At 34.1% G+C, this 19,826-nt stretch overlaps 1 protein-coding gene across 2 annotated transcripts in view; it reads left to right on the top strand.

The window, feature by feature from the left end:
• The first annotated feature begins 3,085 nt into the window (after positions 1-3,085).
• Positions 3,086-19,826, top strand: part of MS3_00009766 (uncharacterized protein) — a 47,658-nt gene continuing 30,917 nt past the window's right edge. The window contains exons 1-2 of one of the 2 annotated variants that reach the window (XM_051218165.1): positions 3,086-4,620; positions 14,793-15,057. In XM_051218165.1, coding sequence (XP_051064611.1) covers positions 14,987-15,057 — 71 coding nt within the window. In that variant the 5' untranslated portion in view covers positions 3,086-4,620; positions 14,793-14,986. Of the gene's footprint in view, positions 4,621-14,036; positions 14,265-14,792; positions 15,058-19,826 lie in introns of those variants that run through there. The other variant, XM_035733922.2, reaches the window with a different exon arrangement.

Raw genomic sequence — 19,826 nt, 5'->3', positions numbered from 1 at the left:
CATCATCGAAAAGGTACAAGTATTTATAAATAATTGCCTACGTAAGATACTCAATTTTCGTTGATTGGATACTATCAACAACAGCCTACTTTGAGAGTAAACAAACCATCTTCAAAATGGAGAAGAAATTAAGAAAGTATGCTGGAGCTGCATGGGACATACATTGTGGAAATCACCAAACTCCATCACTAGCCAATGCCTAACTTAGAATTCCGAAGAGAGAATGAAAAGAGAAAGACCAAGGAATACACTGTGTTGTGAATTGGTAGCAGACATTAAAAGAATCAGTCGCAAAAATGGAAAATACTGGGAAGGATTGCCCAGGACAGGGTTTTATGAAGAGTGGTGGTGAGCGGTCTATTGTCCTTGAGGAGGGCTAGCAGGCGTAAGTAAAGTAAAGTAAAGTAAGTAAGTAAGTAATTAAGTAAGTAGAAGTTATAAGGGGATTTGTTATGGAGCCGATTTCATTCGGTCTATTTTAATTTACACTATCAGTGTAATTTACCATGAACTAAAGTTATATCGATATATGTTTGTATGTAGATGGAGTTTCTTTCTTCACGATTATTGAGTAGATTTATTGTTAGCATACCCTTACATTTTACAATTGAATCGTTTCTAAACATCGACGAATAAAACCTCTATTCAACATCATTTTTAAGTCATTTCAGTCAGTCAGTCAGTCAGTCAGTTACAACGTAGGACCAGGCACATCCATCCATCGGTCTTAAGGCAACTTAATATGAGAAATATATGCTATAATAGATAAGTAAAGTGTTTATCTTAGAAATATTACCATCCATATATCAATATGAATCTTGTAAATTACAAATAAGCTATAAACAGTATGAAGCGACATTTTAGAATTCAGATTCCCTCGACGCCTTTATCCTATTCTTTGGCATAATCAGTTAACTAAAAGCTTAGCAACAAATAATCAACTAAATCGAACAGTATTACGCAATATTCTCAAACCTTAATAATTCGTAAGTATGATACTTAAATTGGCCCTACTATAATTTATGAATGAACCAATTAGAATTAAGATAATAGATCTTGGATTTTGGCGCTAAACTGATTCATCCATCTGACTAAAGAGCATTTTGTCATTTTAGCTGATATCAGTTTTTAATGAAAAATTTAAATCTAATTCCTCACCTTAACATTTCTCACCTTTCTTTTTCTCCTGGTGATCGACTGGATCATGAAGACGTTAACATCTGAGGGGAAGCATGGGATACAGTGGACAGCTATGATGCAGATGGGCAATCTAGACTCCGCCCTTCTGTCGCACCCGAAACAAATGCAGGAGAATACGAACAGTGCAACAGCAGTTTCAGTAGCAGTAAGTCTCACCATAGACAAACGAAAAAGCAAAATTCTCTGATACAACACAACACGCACTAATCGAATCACACTTGACGGAGAAGATTTGGAAGATGTAAAAACCTTTACATATCTAAGCAGCATCATTGATTAATACGGTGGATCTGATGTAGACGTGAAGGCACGGATCTACAGAGCAAGAGTAGAATATCTACAATTAAAGAATATCTGGAACTCAAAATGACTGTCAACCAACACCAAGGTCAGGATTTTCAATACAAATGTCAAGACAGTTCCACTGTATGGGACGGAAACCTGGAGAACTACAAAAGCCATCATCCAGAAAATCCAGGTGTTTATTAACAGTTGTCTACGCAAAATACTTCGGATCCGTTGGCCGGGCACTATCAGCAATAACCAACTGTGGGAAAGAACAAACCAGATTGTAGCCGAGAAAGAAATCAGGAAGAAGCGCTGGAAGTGGATAGGACACATATTGAGGCAAGCACACAACTGCGTCACAAGGCAAGCCCTCACATGGAACTCTGAAGGCCAAAGGAAAAAAGGAAGACCAGAGAACACAATAAGTCGAGAAATGGAAATACATATGAGCAGAATAAATAACAATTGGATAGAACTGGAAAGGAGGGCCGAGGACAGAGTGGATTGTAGAATGCTAGTTGGCAGCTTATGCTCGATTGGAGATAACAGGCATAAGCACGTAACATTAACTATCAACTACAAATTATAATTTTTATTTTTTACAAAGATTTATAATCCTTATTTAACTGTAGTATGTAGATGGACATTCTAAAGATTACTTTTTCGTCACTCATTAGGTCGTTCCACCACTATAATTTGAAACCAACTGCTATACTTGTGTCAAAATAATAAGAAAAGGAGAGAAAAACACACACACACAGAGGGAGAAATGTAAACCAACCTTTATTTTAACTGAAAAAAATCACCTTCCAATGTGATTCTCTCTCTTTTTTCTTCTTCAGTAAAATCATGTTAATGTTTTACTTCAATTTCATTGACATTTATCCAATGACAATTAGAAAAGGTGAAAACATTGAAGTTGAAATGATATTCATGTTACAAATTTTTTTTGATTTTAACAAACATAGAAACTATTAATGATAATAATGACTATTAGTAATTGACCAAGCTGTAAGAAATACTGTCTATGGTATCGTTGGAAAATCAAAATTTTGCGTTACAAATTATCAGTAGTTTTGTGTTGTGTGCTACTGATGTTGACACATATCAGTAGTATGTGTCAACAAATCGAAAGTGAAATATATGGAAGCAGAAGATTAAAGGAAAGAGAATGAGAACAAAGAATGATTGGTGTGAAAGTGAAAGAACAATAAAGTATGAGAAATTCTGCAAAATGAATTATTTCCTGTATGATTCTCAGATTCTACAAAGAAGTTGTATAATTTTGTATTCAAATACATTCTGGTTATCCCCACTTGTGTTGTCGTTCAGTAAACTATTAAAAACGTGGAAACACTGGACGACTGTTTCATTCTTTACTGTCTATTAAAACTATTGGATTTCAGCTTAGTGATGTAGAAACTTAACATTCAGTGCTACGAAGCTTTTTTACAATAATGGTTTAACAATGATTAATTCATGGTCGATACTTTGTAATTAAATAGGAGTCAATTAATCTTAATTATTTATTAATCTAATTGTTTTTATATAGTTTATATTCGAATCATTTCACATGACAACGACATATTTTACATTAATTAAATTTAATCTTTTCCTTTATTCTACTAGTATTAGTATTGTTATTGATGATTTATATATACATACATACGTATAATCAAAGATGGTTAGTGGCTAACAGTGGAATCCAAGACGCTCGTCTCTTCCTATTTGGAACTCGTTAACTAGATTTACCTGCATCCCAGACTTGTTGATGTTCACTCTGGCACTAGAACACAGTACCATTCGCTTCAAACACCATCGCGTTATCCACTTAGCTATTGAGTCCTAATAGCCACTGCTAGACGCTATCCATCTTTGTTTAAGAAGCTTATGAATTAAAACTATATCGAGGCAATCCGCACAGGATACATGTATGCCATCATGAAACGGATCAATTGCAGACCTGAATAACAATGGAAAGATACAAGTAAAACAACACCAATACATATGTATAGTTATGCATATTTATATATACCTCAAATCGTAAAATAAATTTCTATGGATACATTTCTATTCTCCGCCCCCCCCTTCTATCTTAGACTAATATTAATTAGTTAATTACATTTATTTATATATTTAATCATTGTTCCATTGTATCCATTTATTTTTCTATTTATCCTTGATTATTCACTATGATTGGTCAATGTCTGTAATAATGACCTTGAGAGTGACAATTTTATTTTTATAAGTAGTTAAGTTTATAAGTAACTGTCTTGATTACGATTATCATTATTATTATTAGTAGTAGCAATAGTAGTGGTGGTAGTTAAGGTACAGTGTTTTATGTTTTACATCAAAATGATTATCATTGCATTGAGGAAAAAATTGTTGTTAAACATATGAGACACAAAAAAGAAAGCAGAACAATCATAATGATAATGCATAGTCTGGATTATTCATACAACTTACAATATATAGTTAATCCATAGGAAATAATAGAAAAAAAGGGGAAGGGTTTTTTCCCTTATGAAAAAAACTATATATATGCATATGTACAATACCGGTGAATTATGTTTTTACTTCTTTTTTTAAAAAAAAGATTTTACCTTAGTTTCAATGTTTATTGGACAATTGACTAGTTTTGTTTTTTCTGTTGCTGCTTAGTTACTGTCTATAAAGATTAAAAAAAAGAAAGCAAAAGAAAAGAAGAAAAGAAAAAAAATTACAATCATATACCAAATTCAGTTCATTTACAAACCAATATGCGTATGGAGAAAAAAATTTTGAAAAGAAAAATTAATTAAAGAATAAAGAAATTCAATGGAATAGTGTTGTAATGATATTTGAGAAACTTCAAAATATTGAACAATTGAATTCATTGAATGTTGAACTATTGAACTCGTTGAATATTGGACCATTGAATTTATTGAACATTGAACAATTGAATTCATTGAATATCACATTATTTAATTTAATTCTTTTCATGTTTTGTATAAAATTTAAAATAAACCATCAAACATTATCATCAAATGAAATTGATAAAAATGAAAAATTGAATTTTAAAAAAAAATTTAAAAAATTATTACATCATAATAAATTCTTACGTTATACTATAGAAGAAGATCAATTTCGGTAAGTTTTTTAATGGTATCTGATTGAATTTTTTTTTTGCCATAAAATTGATTTATTTTTTTATTGATTCTCTTTGTTCATTATTAAAAAAAAGGAATAAATATTACTGATTATTATGGTTGGGGCGAAATTAGTGATCATTTTATTTACTTATTTGAACATATATATATTGGTACTAAGGGGTCAGTGATTACATATGCGCCATATAAGTCACTTGATTTGTGTGGGTGGGCTGTGATACTGACTGGGTACCCAAAAAGACGTAGGTGGTTTTCTTAAAGGGTCACACTCAGAGCTTTTGACCTATATGTCTAATCCACAAGATAGGGTTAGGAGATGCAGTTGGTGACCGACAATAGGCTCATACATACATCATTTGTTTCTTCAGGATACTAGAGTCCATGTGCATCATTGATTCGGAATCATGGTTTTCGAACTTCTCTGAGTGAACCGTACGTTTCCACCAACTTGATTAAAGCGCCGGATATTCGCTTTTCGTTAACAACATCTGAGGTGCGAGAAAGCAGTGATTAGGGCGACTCTGGCAGTGGCTGTATACACGGGGCTGTGTGAGAGCATTTTGATAGGGAGAATTGACTCTCCACACCCTCGACTGTACAAGGGCGTTTGAGGTCAAAACATTGCGTTTTAAAAATACATATATTTGTCAATTTTAAAAATTAATGTGGTGATTAGGAATTGTGCAACTAATAAGTAGTATTTATCATCTGTTCTGATGTTAGATGGTTAGAAGTATTTAGAATTTCACTAAGTAGTTCATAGACATTACAAGTAGTGTTTATCTCAATCGCTATATATTTTCTTGAATATAAAAGTCACATAAAGACATAGATATACAGACAGAGTAAAATCATTATTTTCGGTTACTATCAATCAGATCTCACTCTAAAATCTATGTTCTTAGCCTAAGCCAATTGTAAATTTTCGGTATTATTATAGTTTTATAGTAATTTAATAGTTGAAGTCATGAGTCCTGGGTTCGAATCCCACGATCGGGATCGTGGATATGCACTGTTAAGGAGTTCAATACTAGGACGAAACGACTATCCAGTGCTTCCATGTTTTTTATTGTGATCTAGTTCTAATCAACTCGTCAACTCAACTATTAAATTATTTTATTATTGAATAAAGCCAATAATAACAATGGAATTCAAGACGAGTATTTAACCTTTTTTAAAGTCCATTATCTGAATTTGCGTGTATCTCATTGTTTATGTTCACAATGATACCAAAACCTGATATCCATAGTTTTAGTCGTTTGACAAATGAGTTACAATAGACATCAGTGTATTCAGTAGGGAAGATCGTGGATATGCACTGCTGAGGTGCCCCATACTAGGACGAAATGGCTGTTCAGTGCTTGTACGTTTTCAATGGCGGTGTCTAACATCAATCGATTCATGATCTCAATAAAAAAACTTTACCATCTTCACAACCATCTACTGACAATTATCGTATTTGCACAAGATTTACATTTCCTTTGGTTGATAATCTTGTTTAATTGATCAAACTGTATCTACATTCAATATCGATTCATTCACCTAATGAGTCTATATTACTAGAATTGTTTTCCGATGTATTCGCTAATTAAAATACTCAAGAAATTTGTTCTGAAGACTTATTGATATTGATTAGCTAGTTGATGTTCAGAATGTTACGAGTATAGACAAGTTGTGTAATGTAAGCAATTACCAATACACCCAAACACACTTTTAAGATTGGATATTTATGTTTACATAATTAGAATGACAACAAGTTCTTGTCAAATGAAAATCTATTGAAAAACCGATATCAGTTTTATCTAGTTATGGAATGTCAAACAACATATTTAAATCATCAGTTTATAGTTTTATTAAGTAGTATCTAATAGCCCATTGAAGATTTACAATAATCATTGGGGCTTAATTAGATAGAAAAAAAAAACAATCGATTATTTGCAATTGACCTTGATAACAACATAGTAGATTAATTTTGTGATCGAAAGGTTATATCGGAGGTTAACAGAATGTAAGATTAGTCAGTCAGTCAGTAACAACGTAGAACTTCGTACGTACGTATGTACATCAGTTCGAGTTGCCATACCACATTAGCACAGAGATACAGTTGTTCATTCAAATCCCGTAGTGGTAGAGGCGGTAAGAGTATAACCAGTAATCGGAAGATGTTATTCAAGGAGTATAATCCAGTGAAACAAATTTGGAAAGAGAAAAAAAGGGACATGAAGAATTCAGAAGATTAGAATTTGGGAGAACACAAAGAGTGGATGCACTTGCACCATTGCAAAAGATTTTGAGCCACCTCATTCAGGGTCTCTAACCATCGGTTACTATCATCTCAAGGTCCCCAACCAAGTAGTCTTCACCTACCAACATGTCATATTTTTCGGGTACTATGAAAGTAATTTTTGTTTTTCATAAACCGAAGTAACACATCTACACAAATACAATTACTTAACTCTTCAAACGTACAATCAAGTTGATTTGTTAGCCTAGTGATTATTATTATGAATGGCTTTATTCAATGTTACATTTTTAGTAAAATTTAGAGTTTTCAGCACAAAGCATTTCAACAAGTCCCCGTTTCTTATTTCTTGATCGGTCGTGACGATAACATATTGAGTGATCACCAGTTAGATGTTAATAGTCCAGTCAATCTACTTCTAAATAATTTACATTCTTTTTGATGCATATTACCAGTAACCACAATATCTCTGATTGGGCTCTTTCGTAATTTGTACAGTGAAAGGTCTTGAATGTTTCATAAATGCACTTGAATAGGTTATGCAACTAATGAGAATAATCATTTGTTAAAACAAACAAGAAATCAGATGACTTGTTGAAATATCTAGATGGCAACAACAAATAGTTCAAATATTCAAACATGCCGCCTAGTTACACATCTACCAACCTCGTCAACATTACTAAGTGACAGTGAATTTGCCTGGTTTAGAGTATAACTTAAGTATATTAATTTACTTGTCTTATAATTAAAGCAAAAAAATGAAAGAAACACATTCTAAAATGCATCATATACCGATTACACTATTGTTATAGTTTTGCTGACAAATCCTCTGTATTTCTATTCCTTTAAGAATATTATTATTGTCGAGTACGAAAGGCACTACTACTACTACTACTACTACTACTACTACTACTACTACTACTACTACTACTATTACTTTCAGCATCTTGATAATGTAAACTTTCACAAACATCTTCTATTCATAATTATCTACGCATGAAGTTGAGACTTGTGGAACTAAACAATTTCCAAGATGAGATATTATTTCGTCCTTGGTAATTGATAATGAATGAGCAATATCAGAAAATCAATGAGATTCCAACAAGTTTGAACATAATGAGTGCTGAATGCTGAACAATCCCATATTAATATAAAATAAATGCCTAGTGTTTAGGTGGCTGTCTAACTAATACCAGTTCATGATGTAAAATTTAGTCGAATCAAATAATTTCTACAAACTTCCTTGTTCAGTTCCAATTAGATCGTGGAATTGAATGTTATGATTGCATCGAAAAACTATATACAAATGGCATTTCTATAGTTGAATTCATGAGTCAATTGAAGCAAGACCATCATGGAAAAACTGAAAGCACTGAACGGCTGTTTCATCCTAGTATGGGACTCCTCCATGACAGTGCGCATCCACGATCCCACTCGCGAGATTCGAACCCAGGACTTATGGGTCTCGCGAGCAAACACTTAAGCTGTAGACCACTGAGTCGGCTGGCGTCCAACAGTGTTCATGTCTAACTTCAACCAATTCACAGAATTTTCTCCACTATCCATCATTATCTTTAGTAAGTTACTATCTCACAACAGCAAATAAATCAACAAATATTGATGCCAAATACTTTTATAACTGACATGGATATTGAAGTTTTTAGTTAAAATAACATTAATAGAATGAAAATCTTAAATCAATAATTAATTGATTGATTAACATATTGATCTTATGAGGTTCTTATTTGATAATCATGTTTTTCTATTGATTATTCATTCCAAATATAGAGAAATAATGAAATGACAAAAATTCATATTGTCATTGTGGTACGGTATATGGTTTGACTCTATCTAAACCACAAAGACTGAACTGTTGTTCAGTCTCCAGAAAGTATTTGTTTAATTGGTATTCAATGGTTTGATGATTTGAAGTAATTTCAGGGTTGAAAGGATCAAAATTTCTGTGGTTTATTTTAGGCCTAATAGTGAATGAGCACTGGTAAAGTATCATACTAGGATGAAGTATACGTATAATGCTCCATGGTTATCTTGTCTGTAGTGTAAACTACAAAATGAATGATCATTATAAGCTATCCATTCTAATGAATTTGAAGAGTGGAAAATGCTTAGCTTAGTTTTATAAGGTGTCACTGATTATATACTTTAGGTAAGAAGAAGTCAATTTTATAGTAACTGATATAAACATGTAATGAGTATAAGGTGATACATTAAATCATTTATCGGATTTAAAGAAACTTGAATACCGTAGCCGCTACCTTAACGTGATGGTCAGGCTTGCCTATCGTAATGACCCAACCGAGCTATATTGGCTGGAACATATGTTCCTGTAGGTTCTACCATGCCAGGCAGGTCGACTGGAGAACGGTAAGACTAAAAGCAGCAACTTAAGGTCGGAGGGCACTGTCGTACTGCTGACTGTACAGAGGTGTGACAGCAGTAAGGTGTTTCCCTCGGACAACCAGCATCTGCAGCAATGCTGACTCCTCAAAAGGAAGGAAGGGGTTAGAAGAGGTTGACCCTAAAAATGTAACACCTTACCTTTCCTCACGGATTTCCGTCTCCGGCGGTAAGGCCCTTTGAAGAGCGGAGCCAACACGTCAAAAACCTCCCACAAAAAGGCTGTGAGTGACCGGCCTCAAGCAGTTGTCCCTTGAGCTCTGCCGTCACGCTCCCAGATCGTCAAAACCAACGCTAATCCAATTTCCTTTTCAGGTTCCTCAAGAAATACCCTTCCACGGTGTGGGCAGCCGGGAAGTGACATCAGCCCTCATACCCGTAACAACGCACGAGACCAAGTCGGTCACAATCAGATCCTTCCTACACCTCCAAATAACTCTCTTATTTCCACGACTAACCCTTCTTACGTTCCCTTATCCCTTAGCGCCGCTAATGCAAACGATTTGAGTACGTGGAACGTTATTTTCGGTCTCTTGAAACTACGCTCTAAACTACATGTAGGAGCTTTTAACTTCCGAAAACTTTGCCAAATAGGACAACAGATTTCCCTAGCTAGGACTTTAGAACCTCGCGCCATCGATATATGCCGCGTCTCCAAAACGCGCATACAGTATCCGAGTAGCGTCATTCATTCGACTGAGTGGAAAAAATAACATTTCTGTGTAGGTTTTGATTCACCATCTAAGATTAGTTTTAACTGTAATCTTGTACTGTACAAAAGATTGAGAGTACAAGTTCTCTTAAAATTCAGGAACTGGAAACTCATGTTAATTAACCACTCATTACTAACTGGTTTCATGTCGTTCAGACTTTAGTACTCATCAAATCCTGTCTTTCAACTCCGATGTGTGACCATTGGCTTAAGTGGTTCAACATTGCAATTCATTTTTTTGAAGTGGTTGGAAGAAATCGGGTAAACATACTAGACTTAACTGTCATGCTAGTTGTGACTTACAGTCCACTGTCTTGAAAGTTTGTTCTTCATAAATGATCCAAACCCATGTCAAACAGTTTCATGGTTAGTGAATCTCACATGAAGCATTAATGCATCCAGGTTTATATATAAACCTTATTAAAGATTGTTATGCAGCAGGAAATCTGGATTAAAGACTTTTTACAGACGGCTTTCATTTAAATTGTTAAGTTACTTTATTATTCAGTATGGTATTGCGGAGGTCTTTAAGTTTTTGATTTAGATCATGAATCGACCTTCGGTCTCACGAACGATCGCTTAATCTGTAGACCACTAATCCGTCTAACTTCAACCACTACACAAAGTTGCGCGACTATCTTCCATTGTACTGAGGTAGATACCTGTTTCTACTTAACATGGATTAGCTCCACTGCTCACGGTTTCTCACATTGCTTCCAGGTTTTCAAGGGTAGTCTAACATCGATCGATTCATGATCTTAATTAAAAATAATCTTAAACAAGTAGATAACATCTTGTATCTAAATAATAAACAAGTTTTCAAATATCTACTAGAAAGTTAAAATCTGTAATTTGATCTTTATTGGTGTTATGATTGAACACATCTGATTATTCATTAATTAGAATGAAATATTTGTCTAGTATTCCTTGCTCTTAAATAGTGTTATATCTAGAGCGAGTGGATAAGGCAATGGATTACTAATCCATTGGGGTTTCCCTGCGTGGGTTCGAACCCCACAATCGTCGCCAGGTGTTATATCTAAAACTTAGATTCTTAATACATCGCGTATAACTGGAGCACTGGAACACTAGAACCCTCCAAGTCGCAAATGAGAAGACAGAAGACGAATGAGAAAAAATGTTATTCCAAACAGTGTTAAGTTTAGTACAAAACTCTCAGGTATTTATAGCTTTTAATAAAAGCGAAATTATCATTATGGTCAACCAATCCCCATACAGGAGGTTATAGCATCTATCCAATAGGTAAGCTACACATCGATATTCTGGAATGTTCATCTAGAAGATGATTAGATGGAATATCTTCGGCTCTTTTCGAGCTTCATAGAAATTCCTCAAATTCACCCGTGGGTCGTCCTCACATTATATAAACCATAAGACATACGAAACTATTAGCAGCTTTTTCCTATGAAACCTTTTAATTAATGAAATTTACTCTATTACTGGGTAAAATGATATTGTACTCTGATGATATATCTTGAGTTGAACAATCTGATGTTTGTTTATTTGAAAGGTGACTATGTATTTAAAACATTTAGTGTTCATCTGATCGATTAAACTTTTATATTCCACACATTTGATTTGGGTAGTAGGATAATATCTACAGCCCTCGTATAAACATTGTTACTTTAAACAAGGTATTGAAACCTGTGAATGAGTTTCATTTAATGATTTGATTATAGTAACTAATCACGTGAAGTTACATGAAGAAATTCGGTGACGTAACATAAATTGCATATTTTCAATGTACTTCGTTAAGTTCACTTGTTGTTTACTTAAATCTTCCCATTGATGTTTAAGACTGCAATTGATCAGTCTCGTTGGCATATGTGCATCCTGTGCGGATGGCCTCGATATTGCCTGAAGTCACAAGCTTTATAAGCAAAGATGGATAGTGGCTAAGTGGATAACGCGATGGCATTTGGAGCGAGTGGTACTGGGTTCGAGTCCCGGAGTGAACATCAACAAGTCTGAGATACAGGTACACTCAGCTGACGAGTCCCAAATAGGACAGACGCGCATCCTGGATTCCACTGCTAGCCACCATCCATCCAACTCTGGTCATAATACTTGTGAATTAAGGCAATATCGAAGCAATCCACACAAGAATGCACTAATACCTATAAGAGACTGATCATTTACAGACCTAAACACCAATAAGAAGATTCATACAAACAATATTAAACAATAAATTGTCTTTGCTTATATTTCATTAAGTGTTTTTACCATTTTGTATCTGGAATTCAACGTCGAACAGACGTTTTTCGACAGAAATATTACGAATATTTAGGACATTTTACATTGATAGATAATAGAAAAATAACATTGTAACATAATGAACGCTAATGCTACATTTAGATCACTAAAATTGAAAATCAATTTCAACATTTACACTAGATCATACTTTACAATTGATTGATCACTGAGTGGTGATCAGTGCCATGTGCGTCGAGCCCTTTTTACTGTAAACCGAATCGTAGCGACCAAGTTGCAATGTGGCCACTAATCTAGGTGACTCGACATTGCCTGCCACAATGCAACTTTGTCGATAAGATTCTATCTGCACTCAGAAGGACCTTATATACATGACACTGATCACTACCCAGTGATCAATCAATTGTAAATGCATCTCAGTCGTACAAGAGGTCATTAAGGGTAACGTCTCTGACTGTGAAGCTGGGTGACACGTGATCAAATCCGTTAGGGAGTATCAGTACCCTCGAGACTACAGGTACACTTAGCTGACGAGGGCCAAATAACACGAAGCGTAGGTCCAGGGTTTAATAGCTTGGGTCAAATTGGTGGCTTAATTTCAAACGAAAAACTAGGTGAAAATTTTCGACTAAATGTCTTAGACCTCAAAAAATGTTGCCAGCACTAAGATGATAAATATCGAAGCGGAATTGGATGGTTTTGAATACATTCCATGAGAATCAAGTGTTATACTCTATGTCATTTATAAAATAGAATCTTCACAGACCGACGTATACTGAGAATATGTTGAAGCCAGTTATATATGTTAGTGAATTTCAGGCTGCGGTTTAGAAGGAACTTTCTCATGTCAAGATTTAAATTTCTTTTACTTCATCATGTGTTATTAGATTCATAGCTGCTTATTGCTCTGGAGTCCTAAACTCGAACAAACACATATTCAATACTCACTGATTTGTAATACTTCTCCAAATGTTACCATTCTCAGACGAATTGAATTAGTTTGAACAAGCAGCTGTTGTTTATAACGTTTCTCTATTAGTTCTACTGATTTACATGAAATTAGGTTATTCTCTTCCTTACTCTGCTTAATCATTAAGCAGACGTATATTTAATATTTCCCCAGTCATTAGCATTGATTGGATTGTAAAAATAAATTTGTCATATTCAAATCCCATAAGATGCATCAGTTCTTCAAGAACAAAGTTATCTGGTGCTAACGGATGTCAACTAACGCGAAGAATAGGTCTTGGGTTGTCACCCAGTCTAGTATTTTCATCTTTATTTAGTATGTTGGAACTAGTTATGTAATAACAAAAATGTATTTGAGCTGAAAATAATTTGTCCATTGAATTGCATCTTAATAAAATTTGTCTTTGTAATTGTACTTGTCTGTTTATCTTTCCATCTGTCTGTGTATCTATCGTTGTCAGACAAAGATTGAAAATGGTTTAGCCATTTTTTCCATAAAGATTTATTCAACTTTGTTACTAAGGGGACATTCACTATAAAAAAGGTAACAGAATTAATATCAAATTAGTTATGCAACATAAATAAAATTCATGGAATGAGAATTCTAAATAAGCCAGTAGTAACCCAGTAGATCATTTAAATTGATTATTAAGTAAATATTAACTGACTATCTATATCAAATGATGTAAAATAGGAGAAGGGTTTTGTGGATATTATAGTAATTTAACAGTTAAATTCATGAGTCAATTAGAGCTAAACCATGATGAAAAATATGGAGGCGCTGGACGGCCGTTTCGTCCTAGCATGGGACTCCTCCATGGCAGTACGTATTCACGATCCCGCCCTGCGAGATCGAATTTAATTTGTAATAACAAATTTACAAATCAGTATATATTATAAAAATGGAAATGAAATATACATGCTTTTTAAGCAAGGATGGATAATGGCTAGTAGTGGAATTTCGGACACTTGTCTCGATCTACTTGAGACTCGCCATCTGGATGCACCTGCATCCCAGACTTGTTGATGTTCACTCTGGGACTCGAACCTAGTACCGTTCGCTTCAAACACCATCACGTTAACCACTTAACTACTGAGTTCCGATGACCACTTGTTTGTGCAATGGGGTGAATTATTTTTTACTTGAATCTTCCCTTTGTTGATATAGGCTAGCAGTAGAATGCAAGACGTACATTTCGTCCTATTTAAGACTCATCAGCTGGATGTACCTGCATCCTACAGTTGATGATAAATATATATATATATATATATATGTATAACTTTTAAAATAAACATTTTTTTATTAATATCAGATGGGTTTTGTGGATATTATAGTAATTTCAATGGTTAAGATCATGAGTCAACTGAAGCTAGATCACCATGGAAAACCCGTAGGTCCTGGATTCGAATCTTGCAGGGGGCGAGGTCATGGATACGCACTGCTGAGGAGTCCCACAATGGGACGAAATGGCCGTCCAGTCCTTCCAGGTTTCCCATGGTTGTCTAGCTTCAATTGACTCATGATCTCAACTATTGAAATTTCTTTATTAATTTATATTATTTTCTTATTTTAATCTAGTGATGAACATTTAATAGAAATTGATTCAAATTCAAAATGTATTAAATCAAATGAATCCATTGCAAATCATAATCATTCTATCCTATCACAACAATTAACCTTATTACATCATAATCAATTATCGAATTCATTGAATAATAATAATAATAGTTTACCAATTAAATTATCCAATAATTTAGATCTAAATCAATCCAATGAAAAACACCACCATCACAGTCACTACCACTACCGACAACAACAGCCATCATTCCCATTTACTGTATGGGTAAGTTCTCTCATTGATCTTTATTGATTTTTCAACTAACATGGCAACATACTTTTGTAAATTAAAAAAAATTTATTGTACTTTTTTTATTTGTGGAATATGAGGACATTAACACCGTTGGATGCCGGCTCAGTGGTCTAATGGTTAAGTGCTCGCGCGCGAAGCCAGTAGGTCCTGGGTTCGAGCCCCGCGTGGTGCGGGATCGTGGATGCGCACTGCTGAGGAGTCCCATACTAGGACGAAACGGCCGTCCAGTGCTTCCAGGTTTTCAATGGTGGTCTAGCTTCAAATGACTCATGATTTCAATCTGTGAAAATTTCTAAAAATCTCCACAAACCCCTTCTGATAATTAAAACATAAACATAAAACTTTATAGGCAAGAATGGATAGTGGTTAGCAGTGAAATCCAATTTGACGTGCGTTTCGTCCCGCTTGAGGCTCGTCAGCTGTTCATAAGACTTGTGATTTAAGACTATATCGAGGCAATCCGTACAGGATACACATATACCAATGAGAGACCGATGAATTCCAGTCGTAAATAAAAATGGAAAGATACAAGTAAGCGACATCAAGTGAATTTATAGTGGTAAGACTTTACTGAACAGGAATAACAACATTCATCTCGTGCAAAAGATCGTGGATACGCACACCTAAAGTTTCTTATTCAAGGATGAAATGTCTATTTAGTGCTTCCACGTTTTCACTAGTGACCTAATATTGATCGTTTCATGATCCCAATAAAGTCATTCGTAGAATAATACAATTTGATATTATTTCATAAACTCTCTTCAACTTTAAAACAATATACAGTTACTAAATATAACAAGGTGAAAATAAACCTTTGTTAATGGGAATAAAATTGAGAAAACAATATAGTCAGTAGTCTAGGTGACTCAATATATTACTTGTTCGTAATCATTAAATGATCAACCCAAGTAAATAATAAAAATTACAATTACATACTGATTTCTGTATTATAGTAATTGAAATATATTCAATATGAAGTGAACGAGAACACAGGCGGAGACAATCGAATGTAAAATCTAAGAACCATACAGTAAAAAAATACTTCATCTGCAAAATGTCAATCAATTGTCTCAGACTTTATTGTTCTTTCGTTTCCACACCAATCATTCTTCATTCTCATTCTCTTTTCTTTGATCTTTTTAACCTTGAACTTCCAGGCATTTCACTTTCAATCAACGACATATACTACTTATATCTGTTGACATCATTAGCATACACCACTAAAGCATTTGACTAGCAAAGTAAAAAAAACAGCTAAGCTATTGGTACATGCACTTAAAATGGCGTAATAAACAAGCTTTTCAAATGAAAATGAATACTCTAACATTGACCATCAAGGCTAAAAAGTTTAACTTTTAAAGTTGTTCAACATTTACACCGAAGAAAAATACTTACCCCATATAAGAACTATCAACATCATAGTTTTCTTATACATTAAAATTATTCATTGTGACAAGGAAGAAAATAATCTGATACATTTTATAATAATGAAACAGTAGGCACGTCAGTATATGATCATATGTGTGTATGTTTATTAAGCGTTTATCGATTCACTTGGTAATGTTGTTTACTTGTATCTTCCCATTGTTGTTGAAGACCGCAATGGATCAGTCTCTTGTTGGCATATATGCATCCTGGGCGGATTGCCTGGATATTGCCTTAAGTTACAAGCATGATAGGCAAAAATGGATAGTGGCTAACGATGGAATCCAAGACGTGCGTTTCGTCCTATTTGAGACTAGTCAACTGGATGTACTTACATCTCAGACTTGTTGATGTTCACTCTTGGACTCGAACATGTAAACGATCAAAAGTTTTTACTGATATATGAATTACAATCACAATAAACAGAAATCTATTTAAATTAGTTAGACTTATTGAACTGGATCAAATATTTCCAATCGTAAATTATTTTACATGTTTAGGTCATGTAAATGTATTAGAATTTTGGTTATTTCAATGTTTTTGTAATTTAGATGGTATACAATACAAAACCCAAGACATAGGCTTCCTTCTAATAAAAGTATGTAAATAGATATTCTGTGTATCTCTTTCGCAATATATCAAACTGTGGTATTAAATAACCATAGATTAATTTGTTTCCTTTACTAACTAATTTATATTGATGTAAGCTAAACCACCATCGGAAACCTGGAAGCATTGGATAGCCATTTCATCCTAGTATGGGACTCCTCAGCAGTGCGCGTCCACTATCCCGCTCGTGGGATTTGAACCCAGGACCAGCGACCTCGTGTGCAAATGCTTAATCTCTAGACTACTAAGCCGGCATCCAATAATGTTAATGTCTAATTTCGATTGATCCATGATTTTACACAACCTTTTCATCTATTGTCTAATGGTTTTCAATAATGGTCTAGTTTATATCGACTCATGAATTCAACTAGTACAATTACTACAATCTTCACAAATCCCCATTCTGATCATAATATATTCATTGTTTAATTGCACACAAAATATTTGTCATACACAAACAATCCTTGTCTAATTATCACTTTGTATGACATACATAGAAACTTTTGGCAACTATAGAACTTAGATAAGTTGGATAAAGAGATGATAATTTCGCAATTATTTCACCTTGGAATGTATTATTTCATAGTTAAACTAATCATCTTCCATTTGTATTCAATATACAATATGATGATTAGAAATATACAATCAACATACCTCATCTGACAATAAGAGATAATCATGCGATAATTGAATATTCATACAGACAAACACATACACACAAAGGGTATGTATGTGTTCTTATTATCACTTTATAGTTGTACACATACCATGTCAATTTAAGTAGACAGTTACCGAGTCTTCTTTATGCAAATTTTCTTTCTACATTTCATATAAATGATGAATTATGTGAAATATTTTACTTTGAATACATCTGGTATTAGACTTTCTGGTTAGAGGGTTTTATTTAACAAGGTTGGGGTTGCTAATCCCATGCTTAATCCTCATTGTTTACCCGGGGTTAGAACCAGCGGTAGATCTACAAAAGCTACAGGCGGAGTTATCTGCTAAAAGAGGGAACAATGAATTCAACACTGTTTTTTTCTATTTTAGTCAAGAATACCTGATACATAATTTAAGATTTCAAGTTTTACAGACAGTTAACTGTGGATACATCCACTACAGGTTTTTCTCATAAATAAAATACTAACACATAAGAAAATTTACTTACTTTCTATGTCAATTGATTTGAACACATTCATGATGTGTAAGATATCCTAACGAACATGTATGTATGGAATGATTAATTGTTATAAGGTAATTCATCTAATTTGAGAGTCTTCTCAATGTGTTTACATTGCATGAAATGTACATTATACATCTAATATTTCGTTATCATTATGATGTTATGAAGATTACTAAGTTTCTGATTGAGATCAGGAACCGATTGATGTCAGATCACCATTGAAAATCTGAAAGAACTGGACGGTCGTCTCGTCCTAGTATGGGACTCCCCAGTGACAATAGGCATCCACAGCTCCGCTCGCGGAAATCGAACTCAGGAACCTCAGTATCGCACACCAACACTTAACCAATAGACCACTGATCCGGCCAGCATCCAACGGTGTTAATGTCTACCTCCAGATAATCCACCAAATTGAGCAACTGTCCACCATTATCTTCAGTAACTTACTATCTCACAACACACCCGAGTGAACGCCACTGGTCATTGGCTCCTCACTAGAACTCCAGGAAATACTTCTTGAAACCAGTCATTAGTGAGCATATGATGATTATTATCAGAATGGGGATTTTTGTGGAGATTGTAGTAATTTAATAGTTGATTTCATGAGTCAATTAAAGCGAACAGTATCTTGGATGTGCACTTCTGAGGAGTCCCACAATAGGACGAAAAGGCTGTTTAGTGCTTTCAGGTTTTCCATGGTGATCTAGCCTTAAATGACTCATGAACTCAACTATTAATATTCTACTGTCTAAAGTTTTTTATTTTCAGCGTATGCTATCACAATTCATTATTAGTAGTAAAACCTATTTTGTATAAGCTAATACACGATGCAAATGTTGATGTGGCTAATTTTGAGATAAAATTCAGTAGTTCTATTGAGAATCAATAACCAGTGTATTTAAGCCAGGCTATGTGTGAAGCATTTACCCATTAGTGATATTAGAATTCTAAATTAATTCAAGCTATAAATGTAAACCATGGGATACTGACTCAGCGGTATAAAGGTTAACTTGTCTCATAGAGCTCTGAAATTCCATGGTTCAGTCACTAGTGAAGTTAGAAATTCGCTCTGCTGAAATGCCACAAAGTAGGAAAACATGGACAGCCTATATGTCTTAGATCAGCTTTGACTCTTTAGGAGTTTATATCAATGAATTATTTTTGCTGATTTGTTTTATAAATGACCTTCAAAATGCTTTAAATGAAAGACTTAAACTGCTTGACACTTAGTTTGGTAAGATTGCTTTCTTTCAGAAAGACTTCTGCTTTATACATAAGTTTTTAAATGAATATATTTAAGAGGGATATGCACACCAGCTATTATCATAGTAAGATAATTTGATGTGGTCGTTTGGGAGCCGATTGATCTAATTTCCATGCTCATTAAATCATATTAGAAAGGAATATTCCAATATATAACTTAACATTATGTACACTACAATGTGATGTTAAGCTATTTTAACCAGTAAGCTTGAACATCTAAGATTTTCAATACCATCTGGAATTCATACGACGGACTACATTT

Source organism: Schistosoma haematobium, chromosome 7, assembly GCF_000699445.3.
Source record: "Schistosoma haematobium chromosome 7, whole genome shotgun sequence".
NCBI classification, from domain to species: Eukaryota; Metazoa; Platyhelminthes; class Trematoda; order Strigeidida; family Schistosomatidae; genus Schistosoma; species Schistosoma haematobium.
This window is presented reverse-complemented; position numbering and strand designations above follow the sequence as displayed.